This window comes from Sturnira hondurensis, unplaced genomic scaffold, assembly GCF_014824575.4.
Source record: "Sturnira hondurensis isolate 20B ecotype Veracruz unplaced genomic scaffold, ASM1482457v3 Scaffold0013559, whole genome shotgun sequence".
In the NCBI taxonomy this organism is placed as follows: domain Eukaryota; kingdom Metazoa; phylum Chordata; class Mammalia; order Chiroptera; family Phyllostomidae; genus Sturnira; species Sturnira hondurensis.
Genome location: NW_028086190.1, coordinates 5,399,848 through 5,412,546, shown reverse-complemented (window position 1 = coordinate 5,412,546; position 12,699 = coordinate 5,399,848). Strand labels below are relative to the sequence as shown.

The window sequence follows — 12,699 nt, the reverse complement described above, 5'->3', positions numbered from 1 at the left end:
TGTGAGTGGAGATTTGTGGCTGGCGAAAAAGCAAAACACTGTTGGCAGAGAAACCTAACACACAGATTGGAAGGCAGAATTTTTATTCCTTCTTATGTGTGTGTATTCGTTCCATTTAAACAACATTCCCTTAGCCTTATTTTTGAAAGGATATAAGGGTTTTTCATTTAAAACACTAAGAATCATCTTAGTGTTCAAAAACACCCTTGAATCATCTTAAAATAAAAAAGTCACTGTAACTTTGAACTCTAGAAGCCTCCCTTGTGGAAAATACAAAATATGAGGCTGACTCCCCCAAGCAATAGGCCAGGATTTTTATGTTTTTTCCCATCCTTCCGAGAGCCAGTGTACTCCTCTTTAAAAGAAGAACAATAGCCCCCTGTTAGGTATTCTATGCCATTTGATTATTATAAAATCCATTCAGACACTGAAATGAAAGAAGATAATTATAATTAAGTAAACTCAGTATCATTCAAGTAAGAGTCTTCTGATATTTGTCATTACCTGAGCATTCAGTCCTCAATTTGATAGTTTCAAAACTTTTTGTTTTCAATTCAGCAAAGGATGACCATATTGGGGGGGATTGGGTCATTCTACCGAAACTCAGAAGAGTTTTGTTTTTTGTAGACAGCTGCTGTTTCTGTCTGTCCATTACTACTTTTCTCCCTTTGGAGAGCTGTTCTCCCATCCACTTCCCAACTTTGATTTTGATTCTGATGGAGCTGTCAATCACAGTATCTAATCATGTGGCCACAGGTGATCTAGGTCTAGCCAAATACTGTAGCTCATTCCTGTAGCCCCATTCATTGGTTCAAAGGGATGGGTCACTATGTGATCAGCAATGTTTCAAGCTGAATTAAACATAGCCTTGGGGTTTTGCTATTTGGAGCTAGATGAGAAGGGACCTTGCCTCTCAGATCACAAAAGGAAGAAAGACAAGAATATGAGACAGCCAGCAGCCATATAAAGTATATGTGCATTTTTATAAAAATTAGTCCCGGTGTTGTTGCGGGGAAGGAAAGGGGTGGGTTGGGAGGTAGGCTACCAATCAGGTTTCATCCTGTTCTTCCACCATCCCACCCTGGGTGAAGTGGCTTGGGCAGCAGGGTCAAGAGGCAGCGACCAGGTCACCCTGAAGTCTCAGCCCCACTGCTGGGATGCTCAAGAGGAAGGTCAGTCCCACTGAGGGGGTGGAAAAGGAGGAGCCAGAGAGGAGATAGGTGAGGTTATCAGCAGAAACTGTCCCTGCAAAAGTGGAAGTGAAGCCAAAGAAGACAGCAAGAAAGAATAAATCTGGAGACCAAAAAAAAGAAAAAAGCGCAGCCTTGGCTGGTGTAGCTCAGTGGATTGCGTACAGGCCTGTGAAGCAAAGGGTCGAGGTTCGATTCCCAATCAGGGCACATGCCTGGGTTGCACGCCAGGTCCCCAGTAGGAGCCACGTGAGAGGCAACCACACATTGATGTCTCTCTCCCACTTTTTCTCCTTCCCTTCCCCTCTCTCTAAAAATAAATAAGTAAAATATTTTTAAAAATATGTTTTTAAAAAGTGCAAATGCAAGGGAAAAGGGTAGAAAAAGGAAAACAGGCTGAAATGGATAACCAGGAACCTAAAGAAAATCTCCCAGCGGAAAACTGAGAAACTAAAAAGAGGAGTCCAGTTTTCCCTTCCTCAGATGAGGAAGAAGAAAAACAAGGCAAGTCCGATTAATATCATTAATATTGTATCCCATGTCTTGCTAGTGATCCCCATCTCCCTTATTGTACAATCCAACTATTGTGTAAATAGTTGATAAATAATTGAAAGCTTTTTAGTAGCTCTAGAAACATTTTTAAGAAAAATGGAATTCCACCAAATCCCATTTTCTAAAGTATACATGCTTTAAAAAAAGATTTTATTTATTTTTCAGAAAGAGGGGAAGTGAGGGAGAAAGAGAAGAGAGAAACATCAATTGGCTGCCTTGCACATTTGCCCCAGGCGACTAAGCCCACAACCCAGGCATATGCCCTGACTAGAGATCAAACTGGGGACCCTTGACCTTTCAGTTTGTGTGACGTCCAAATGACTGATTCACACAAGTTAGGGCAGAGATGCTTTTTTTAAAGAGGTGAATCACTTGCTGGTTGTTTATTTTTTAGTAGAATCAGGAAATAGTGGGATATGTGAGGCTTTGGTTGTCTTGGGCATCAGCTTAACACTCCATAGATGGTGGTAGTTTTTGTTTTTTTAAGCTTTATTTATTTTTAGAGAAGGGAAGAGAGGGAGAAAGAAAGAGAAACACTGATGTGTGGTTGCTTCCTCACATGCTCCCTACTGGGGGCCTGGTCCACAACCCCGGCAGGTGCCCTGACTGGGAACTGAACTATTGACCCTTCGGTTCACAGGCAATCGCTCAATCCACTGAGCCACACCAGCCAGGGCAGATGGTGGTAGTTTTTATATCCTATAATACAAAGCATACCAAGTGGCAATTTGGAGCTAGCTGTGCATTTAATATGTCTTGAACATTTTGAATCACTTCTGTTCCCATGTTTTTGGTAGACTTGTTTCCTAAAAAAAGCCACTCTTTGATCTCAGCTCTCCCTGGCAGAATTTTGTGCACTCTGTGGTGTAGTAGTCCATTTTTCCCACTGACTTTGTTAATGTGCTGTGAAAGATTAAAACTTTAATTATGTAGTATATGTGATATTAAATTGTGAATTAGTGGGGCTTTGATGTAACAGTGTATCAACATTTGAAGATATTAGTACTTGATATTCTATTAAGAAAAATTAGCCTCCAAATTTTAAACTGGAAAGTCGTTGAAACATCTGTTTAGAAAAGAATCACAGCTACACAACTTTACATTTTTGGTATATATGTTAAAAATTGTGTACAAATTGAAAGGTGTGTGTACTTATCCTTAAAATGACCAATAAAATCTCAGTTATGAAAGAAAATTTTTAATTATTTTATGGTGTTGGCATTGTAAAAATCACTATAATTTAGTGCTATAATTTTTATTTTCAACTTAAAAAAACAAATAGACTGATTAAACTTTTAAGCTAATAAAGTATACAGGGCAACTTACAAAATTTGCACAGAATGGTATGGATTTAAGTGAGAAAAACTTCTTAGAACTGAATGCTGTTGGTTGAACCTTAAATAATTTGGATGAACAGAGAAAGAGAGTGACCACATTTGTACAGGAAAAGAGAGAGGCAAGAAGTTCAACTTCACAGGAGCAAGAGGTGTCAGCAAACAGTTAAGTGCACCAAAAACATAAGAATCATATCTGAGAGTCTTGAGACGAAGGCAGGTGAGGGACTAGCACTGAACTGAGGTAAGGGGTACTAGGAAGGAAGGCCCCCTGGAGTAGAAAACGGGGAGAAGGGAGAAGGAGGATCGGTGTGAGGGAGCCTTGCAGCAGACATATGCACTAGACATACTTACGTGCCACACTGGCTCGTGTCTACGTAAACAAACTGTGTTTGTGCCCCTACAGGCCCCAGCAGCTCATCACCATGGCCACACTTAGTTAGACTGGAAGTGAAGACAGGACAGGACCCACTGAGTGCTGGCCAACAGCTTAGTATGGCCTGGTACGTGGGTCTTTCCCGGACAAGGAATACTGGGCCAATCCTCTCCTCTCTTTTTCCGCCTCTAGGTTTTTCTGTCTCTCAGGAGATCCAGAGAGAAGTTTCTCATAGTTCCATGAGCAGATCTGAAAGGTTACATAGTATACTATAGATCAGCGTTGCCAAATAAAACACAGGACAGTTAAATTTGAATTTTAAATAAATGACAACATTTTTTTTTAGTATAGGCATGCCCCAGATAGTGAATGGGATATACTTATCCCGAAAAGTGATTTGTTCATTATTTATCTCTGGAATTCAAATTTAACTGGATGTTCTGTTTTTCATTTGCTAAATCTGGCAACGGTGTCCAGAGCCCTTCTGCAACATGGGAAGATGAAACATGTGGGGCAAAGCAGTGCAGATCTGCCCTTTTCTGCTCTGAAGAGGAAGGCAGGCCAACTGTCTCTGGGGCTGGGAGGCTGTGCCCTGATGCCGCAGGTGTACCTCCTGTTCTCTCTCTGCTGGAACCCCCCTCAGCTATTGGACAGCACCTACCGTTCCTTCCAGGAAATCTTTGCTGCCCAGTCTTCCTTGATCAGACATACATTGCACTCTAAGTGAAGTACAGAGTTTGATCATCAGAGGTCAGACCATAACTGGTGGACTTTATTCTTGCTTCTATCAGACACCAAGGAAAGCCTTCTAGACTAGATCTTCAAAAGGAGGGAGTTAGGAGGGATCTTCCTTCTAGTTAGGAGGATCCTCCCAGTAACTAGAGCACCTGAGAGGCTGTACTTTCTTAGTCACAGCTGACTCCGAGAGAGTGATATAATCACTCGTGTTAGATGCACTTGACATTCTCAGCTATGTACCTAAAAAGCAAGGCGCACCCTCCAAGATGAGTAGTTTTTTCTTAGCCACAGTGTCTAATCACATACAGGGAAAGAATATTCTTCCTGAAATGGCATGAATTTGACAAGTTGTAAAAGAGTAATTATATTGAGAAGAAATTGCTTTTCTTTTTTTTCCGGACCTAGCTTACATGACAACATATACTTGTTTCTCTTTACCATCCCATGGGATGATTCTAGCTTTAATCACTCTGCTTTATTAGAAATCTTCTGCTTTCTCAACTTAGCCACAAGGGGAGATCCCCACCCCTCAACAATATAGCCGTGTACCTAAAGAAGAAGTGAGAAACACTTGATAGAAAGGAAAGAAATAAAATACAAAATGCCTGGGAAGAAAATGTAGTATTGATTCCTACTATCAAATCCTATGCACGCTTTGGTTCATGCTTTGGACTTTCATAAGACCTGCCTCTCTATATCCTTACAGAAATAAGTATAATAGCCACCTTCATCTAGAAAAGGGGTCAGCAGCCCTGGCTGGTGAGGCTTAGTGGACTGAGCATGGGCCTGAGAACCAAAAGGTTGCTAGTTCAATTCCCAGTCAGGACACATGCCTGACTTGTGGGCCAGGTTCCCAATTGGGAGTATGCAAGTGACAACCAATGGATGTATCTCCCACACATCTATGTTTCTCTTCCTCTCTCTCTCCCTTCCTTCTCTTCTCTCTAAAAATAAATAAAATATTTTAAAGGAAACGAAAGAAAAGGAGTCAGCAAACTTTCTGTAATGTCCAGAGTGTAAATATTTCAGGCTTTGCAAGCCATACAATCTCTTGTAACTACTCAACTCTGCAACTGTAATGCAAAAGCAGCCATATATAACGTGAAAATGAAAATGAATGAACATAACTGTGTTCCAATAAAACTTTATTTAAAAAAAACGATGGCAATATCATTGCCCAATAAAAGGGACTCTTTTGCGACATGGCTGATTGTAGGCATTGGGCAAGGATTATATGAGCCAGGAGCAACTTGTAGTGCCAGAAAGTAAGGAAGTGCTCAAAAACAACAGGACAGGGAACATGTGAAAGGGACAGAGGGCCAATCTGAAAGGACTCCCAAAGGCCAAAGCTGGAACAATATGAACAACAAAAAAAGAGTAGTAATTCTTTTTAAATGGTAAGCTATTCAAGTATGGTGTAGGCTAATAGATCAGTAGACTGGTATTGAAAATATAGTTTGCCCTGGCCAGTGTGGCTCAGTTGGTTGGAGCATCATCCTGAAAACAAAATGTTGCAGGTTTGATTCCCGGTCAGAGCACATACCTAGGTTATGGGTTCGATCCGCAGTCTGGGCATGTACAGGAGGCAACCAATCCATATTTCTCTCTCACATGATGGTTTTTCTCTCTTCCTCCCACTCTCTCTTCTTCTCTCCCTTCCTCTCTCTCTAAAAGCAAGGAAAAAATAAAAACTAAAAGAAAAATCAAATGAACAAAAAAGAAAATACAGTTTGGTTAGGTTTCTAAGAGGAGGTGGCACTCACTGCCACAGAAAGTCACACGAGGAAGTGCCAGGGTTGATCAGGAGGCAGGAGCAACGGGGAAATGTGAGCAAGAGCCTTTGAGGGGTTTTATAGCAAGGAACACGCAAGGCATGTTGTTTAGGATTGTTTAGGATTTTATAGCAAGGCATTTGTTTAGGATTGGCTAGTTTGATTAATTTCAGCAGCCGTGGGGCATAGGTGCTGTCCCCACTTGTCTGGTACTTGGACCTGGCTGGTTAAGGCAGGGGAATAGTGGGAGACCCCAGTAGAGGAGGTGGGAGGGATGCAGGCCCTGGATTGGTTGCTTTACCTTTGAAAGCCCCACACAAAGGAGAGTCCATTACTATCTCTAGGAACTGGCTAGCCCAGGAGGGGGCAGTCTCTCCAGATTCAGCAAGACCCCAGAGGCCAAAGAATTGGAAACATATGGTTAACACAGTAGTATTGGATGATAACCCAAAGCAGAAAAGAAATATCCGAGTCCATACTGTATAAATAAAAGATTGAATATTTAAATAAATGGAGAAGAAACAAATCTCTTTTATTGTGTTCCAAATAATTGTGTAACTACTCCCCATTCCAGGAGACGGAGTCTCTAGAGTAAGTCTCCAGAGTATGGAATGGAAAGCGGGGGCAAGCAACTGTACAGAGGAAAGATGCTTTTCTGCTGAGGTGAGGATTGAGTATTATCAGGGAGTATTTTGTTATCTGATCCCACAGCTTCTAGCTCGCAATCATTTTATACCATTGTCAGGACCTATTCCACTTGCATCCGTGAACGTGTCTCAGAGAGGTACTAAGGTAACTTAAGTAAATAAAAGAATGTTTGGTTGTGGAATCTGAGGATGATGCTTCATCTCCTGAGAGTCGGACCATGTCCTGCTCCAAACCTTCTTCCAAAAAAAGTGACAGCTTCTCTCACGTTTCTCCAAGTTCACAGTCTCTGTAACCAAAAGGGGCCAGAACACTTTCTGATATTTTTTATTCCGATTTTCTATTTCTTGCCAGTAGACTTTCTCACTCTGCTTGCTAATCCAAGATTTAAAACACCCTGCAGTAAATTTGGCATTGTCCTTGGAAGAAACTAATTACCTAATTTTTACATACGAGTGGAACTGAGATGGTGATGACAGGAGAACAAGGAACGGTAGAGGTTTCCTAAAGCGATTAGTTGGGGGCGATTTAGAAAATAAAAAGCAAGTCATTATGCAAATGCAGACCTGTTAATAGTTGTCAGCCTTGAAAAGGGTCTCTGCTTAAAATGGAAGAGGACACTAGATTCAGGCTTTCCACCTCGGTTGTTAAAATTCTTTTTAATTAATGTAAGCCCGTTGAATGGTTATAAATCTTATTCCTCACTAATGGTTATTATTATTCTGTCAACTGCCTTTATGACTACGAGCACCCCAGCTGTCTTTTCTATTTACATCATCCCCTTTCCATCCTTCTCTACTCCTTTTTTTTTTTTTTTTTTTTTTTGGCAGAGAGAAAGCCCCACGTGGTCCCCTGGCTTCAGGAAAGCAATTCTCCACCTGAACAGCTATGGCTGAAGCAGAGAATCCAGGAAAATTTCCAAGCAAATAAAATTCTCCTTCTTGTATCTTCAAGGAGTCCCCAGTTTTTTGTTTTTTGTTTTTTGTTTTTTTTTTGCTGAAAAGAGCCGGCTACTACTTATTTTCCAAAAGCCTCACACTGTCTAAAGGGTGAGTGAGGATTAGGCATTTGCCTTACTCCCTTATGACTAGAAATACCAGAGAGCTGGATGTGGCAGCACCTGCTTTTAACTATTGGCTTCTACAGAGCCTTTCTCTGAACCTGGTGGGAATGCCAGCCCCATGGAGCATAAGCAGAATTGGGAAACCAACAGCCGGGTAACAATTCATGATCTTGATTTGTGTCACTACTCAGAATTCCTCCTGTTAGGGTGGCTGGTGACACAGGCTGTGAAAGAATTCACAAAGAGAAGAAAATGCAGAGAGCAAAGTTTGTATTCACTTTACCAGAGTGGAAAGGGGCATGGTGTGGAGATGCATCAGCAATGACATGCAGGGGCTTTGAGTTTGTATTGGATTGCAATCGAATTGTGAAAGGGTGGGGAAGGTTGTTGTCATGTGGCCCCTGGGCTGTTGGGGGCTTGCAAGACAGGTCTTGTTGAGGGCAAAGGGGAACTAGCCAGAACATAGCTGTAAGGAAGCAAAAGGTGTTTTACTAACTAACGCAAAGAGGCTCCGGGACACACCCGAAGAGCGGGGTGTGTTCCAGGATGTGGTGTAAGAGCAACAAGGTTAGTCAGGCAGATAGCCATCTGGACAGTTAATAGGGAGGGAAATTTTACCCCTGTGCACAAGCTCAACTGACCAATCAAGTAAAGGAGCACGAGCCAGTGCATGAGTTAACTCACCAATAATCAGTAACCCTATTGTGCCCCTGAGCCAACCGCTAACCGCCACATCTGCTTCTGTATCCAGCTTGCTTGCACACCTCCATAAAACCCTAAGCCTGTAAGCGTTTGGCGCGACTCTCATTTGCAGCCCTTGTGGGCACCGTGTCTCTGGACACTTTGGAGAGTTCGCCCCTGCGCAGGTTAAACTTGGCCAATAAAGTAACATCTTTGGAACCCTGAAAGTCTCCGACATTTGTTCTCGCGGTTGGTGAATGCAACAGTCTCAGTTGGTTTTGCATAAATTGTAGTTTGCTCCAATGTTGTCTTTTGCCTGCGGCTATGGGGTGCCACAGAACGGTTATGTTCTGATCCTGCTTCCCAGTAATTTCCACTTCCAGTCCTGGGGACCTAAGCTCCGAAGAGTAAAATGGCAGTCATGTTTAACAAGGCAGTCATGCTCAGCAAATGGTGCCGAGATAGGAAATAGTGCCAGCTTTATCCTGTCACCTACTGTAAACCTGTGTCACCACCTCAAGTATGCTACCACCTCCATCTCCACGTCACTGGAGAGGGCTGAGGCAGACCCTCTCTGGGCGAGTCCCTTTCCCATAACATCTAGAAATGTTATAGGAAAGAAGTGAGCCAAGGTGGGGCTGCAGTTAGCTCGCTGAGAAGTCAAGGATAGAAGAAGCCACAGGAGAGAGCCTAGCTTTGGCTCCCTAGAAATGTTGTAGGAAAGAAGTAAACCACATTGAGCTGCTTAGACTCACAAGTAAACGTTTCAGTTACACAAGTGAGCCAAGGTGGGGCTACTGTTAGCTCACTGAAAAGTCAGAGAAAACAGGGCCTTGGAGACAGTTTCAAGGGGTTAGTCCAGGACAAGCTGCTGCAGCTCATTGTGCCCCTGGTTGCCAGTCTCCTGGGGGCCCTTAAGAGTCTAGGAGAGAAAAGTAAAGAGGCATACTTGAGGTAGAAAACTGTGGGTGTGCTTCAGAGAGAACCTGTGCTAGGTTTTTGTCCAGAGGCCTCTTATCTGTTTTCTAAAGGTAGGAATTTTAAAGGTCTTTGGGGAGGAGCTCAATAGAATGTTCATCAGCTTTATAATGATGGCCCAAAATGAGAATTATTCCCCTGACTTCACCTATCTTTGGGTGTGGTTAGTACAAATGGCACTAATTGGCTTTCTATATGTATCTCCCTGAAAAAGGTGATTTAAGCTATTTATCATCCTAACCCTCCTGTGATGGTTAGGGAGGAGAAGTATAACAATTTGGTTATGGAAGGTAGGATTTTGCAGTTTACTGGATTGCTGTAAACTGCTCGGCCATTTAACTGTCTCAGTTTCCCTATTTCACTTGTCCTGGCTTATTAACATGCCTCATCCAACTGGGAAACATTGGGGTTTTTTTTTCCTTCCTCAAGAATTGTACAAAGCTCACCCAGAATCACAGGGACTATACTTATCCTGGCATCTTGGGATCTTTCCACCTCCTTTCCGTTCTTGTTTGGACCTAGTGCCAAATCCAGGAACACTCTTGTCTGCTGAATCGCCACAGAGCCAGCAGCTGCCTTTGCCACAGCCTTGATGGGAAAGAAAAACTTTTCCTCCACTCTCTTAGTTTCCATCATTAGGAGCCTGTGAATCAAACCAACAAAGATAGTTTAGCAAGAGAATAGACAGGCTTTTTATTCACATATGTATGATATATGGAAAAGATCTTGGAAAAAATGTGACTCTAGAAGGCCCTTAGAATTTGAGCTTATTTACCATCTTAATAGGAGGTGGGGAAGGAGAGAAGGGCAGTTACCTCAAAACAAATGACTTCTAAACAGGGAAGGGGGAGAAAGGACACTTAGGAGAGAACAAATGACTTTTGGGAAAGATAAATGGGCCTTAGGAGAATAGATCGGAGTTTTATAACAATGACACCTGCTAAGTGTGGTGCCCACTTTGGGTCAATCTTCCCTATTTCCAGAGAAGAGCTTTATGACAATTGAGTTCTTTTGGGAGGCTTGCCATTTAGGTAGATATGGAGGTTTGGGGCCAGGGTGGGGTAGCCTATTCTGAGATGCCTTCTGCTAGAAAATAATTTCTATGCTGCAGTGGATGTCCTGGACCTCCAGACTAATTCCAAAGATTAGCTGTTGGTAAGGCTCAACTGAGTGCTGTCTTGTGGTTCCTTCTGGCACTCACTACAAATGCCTCAAGCTGCTGCTACCCCAATGCCATAGTTTGAGAAAGTTCCCAGTAGTTCTTTATCTGTTCATCAACAATTCTTATCTGAATTCCCTCCCTGGACCTCTATGGCTCCGATACTATCTCCATTGCTTATAGAACCCCTGGGGCACAAAGGCTGAATTGCTTGTGGACCGCCTGGAGCCACTTAGGTTGTGCATTCCAGTTCCTGGAATAACAGATTTCCACAGGTGTTAATCACTTAAGCCTAACGACCTTAGCTCAGGCTAAAATCTTTAACTCTTGAATTCCCTTATCACTAGGATGACTATAATGAAAATATCAGATAATAACAAGTGTTGTCAAGGATGTGGAGGAATCAGAATCCTCATACTATGCTGGTAAGAGTATAAAATGGAGCAGCTACTGTAGTAGGGCAATTACTCAAATTATTTAATGAGTTACATGTGGCCCAGGAATTTCACTCCTAGATATGTGGATACAGATATACATTTATCCAAGATCAGTGAAAATATATCTCTTCAAAAATTTATGCATAATTTGGTAGCAGCATTTTTCATAATAGGCCAAAGTTGCAAACATTTTGATGAATGGAAAAACAAAATACAGTATACATATAATGCAATATTGTTCAGCTGTAAAAAAGAAATTAAGTACTGACACATGTTGCAATATGGATAAATACTGAAAATATTACGTTAAGTGGAAAAGCTAGTCACAAAAACACCATACATAGAATTCCATTTACATTAAAGGTCTAGAATATGTAAATCTATAGAAACAGAAAGATTAGTGGTTGGCTAGGGCTGGAGGAGTTAGAAGGATAAGGAGTGATAGTTAAAAGGTACAGGGTTTCTTTTGGGAGCAGTGAAAATGTTCTCAGATTGACTGTGATTGTTGCACAAGTCTGTAATAAATAATTAGGGCTTGTTCTGCGTGTCCTGCTCCTTCCTTTGGAGTCTCTAAGAGATGGAGGGTCTCATCCTGAAGTGAGACAGATTGAGTTCCAATCCAACCTTTCATAAATTAGCAGTTAACTCCATCTTCAAAAGTTACACAGGGACCCTAAAAACATTGTGATTTAATGACTGTAGGCGTGTGTGTGTGTGTGTGTGTGTGTGTGTGTTCCACACGTGTACAAGCACGCTGGAGAAGGCTCTGGAGGGTCCCCTATCTCGGCCCCACCCCGCCGTCTCTCACGCTCCCAGGCAGTGAGGCAGCAGGGCAGCCCACCAACAGCGGAGAGAAGTCCCGCACCTTGGGGCGGAAGAAAGACAAAGAGAGACACCCAAAGGCATGTGGAGGCTGCCCCACCCAGCAAAGAGCGAGAATATTTAACTGTGGGGCCTGGTAGCCAAACCCTAAAGGCTGCGGAAGACGGGAAACCTTAATTGCTTCCCGGACCGCCCCGAGCGGAGAACAATGCGATCTGCCCAGAACACCGAAGCTCGCGATGAGGCCGGCAGGGAGCCTGACGGGAAATGTAGTCTCTGACGCTCGGTCTGCGCAATCCTGCAGCTCGCCGGCTGGGACAACGTGCAACTACAAGTCCCATCATGCTCCGCGTGGCCTTGATCATCCGGCTTTTGCTGGAAAAGGAATGGAGCGAACATGGCTGAAGGGAATTCGGGTGTCCCGGTGTGCAGTGGGCTGAGTAGCGGACAGGTCCCGGTCCCTAACAGTGGCGGCTGCAACTTTCCAGAGTATGAGGTTCCCGAAATAAACACGCGTGCTTTCCACGTGGGCACCTTCGGGGAGCAGTGGCGTGGCCGGCTGAGCGGGCACGGGGATTTGTCGCTGAAGGAGCCACCCGCTTCCGCGCTGCCTGAGCGGGGAGGGGTCGCCGACTCAGCCTGGGAGGATGCCACCGTGGCCCGGGATCTGGGCTGCAGTATGGAGGCGGCTGCCGAGCTAAGGGCAATTTGCGGGTGAGTGCGGGCCGAGGGGCTTTTGCTGCTCGGGGCCAAAGCGGGTCCAGCTTTGCTCCGGTGCTCCCTGGGATCCTTCCTTGGGAGGGCCGGTATTACACTTCCCGGAACATCGGGAGAGGACTGGTGATGGGAATGCACGACTTCTACAAGTTGGAGTGAAGGGAAGAGAGAGCTGCAAAAAAGATTAATTTTTCTACTAGCTAATTAATGTTATAACATGTCTACGCGCATGTTA

At 43.4% G+C, this 12,699-nt stretch overlaps 1 protein-coding gene and 1 pseudogene across 2 annotated transcripts in view; both read left to right on the top strand.

The window, feature by feature from the left end:
• The first annotated feature begins 1,157 nt into the window (after positions 1-1,157).
• Positions 1,158-1,708, top strand: LOC118998042 (non-histone chromosomal protein HMG-14-like; annotated as a pseudogene).
• Positions 1,709-12,102: 10,394 nt separating this feature from the next.
• Positions 12,103-12,699, top strand: part of SNAPC3 (small nuclear RNA activating complex polypeptide 3) — a 41,931-nt gene continuing 41,334 nt past the window's right edge. Inside the window, exon 1 of one of the 2 annotated variants that reach the window (XM_037061936.1) lies at positions 12,103-12,461. In XM_037061936.1, coding sequence (XP_036917831.1) covers positions 12,145-12,461 — 317 coding nt within the window. In that variant the 5' untranslated portion in view covers positions 12,103-12,144. The remainder of the gene's footprint in view (positions 12,462-12,699) is intronic. The other variant, XM_037061935.1, reaches the window with a different exon arrangement.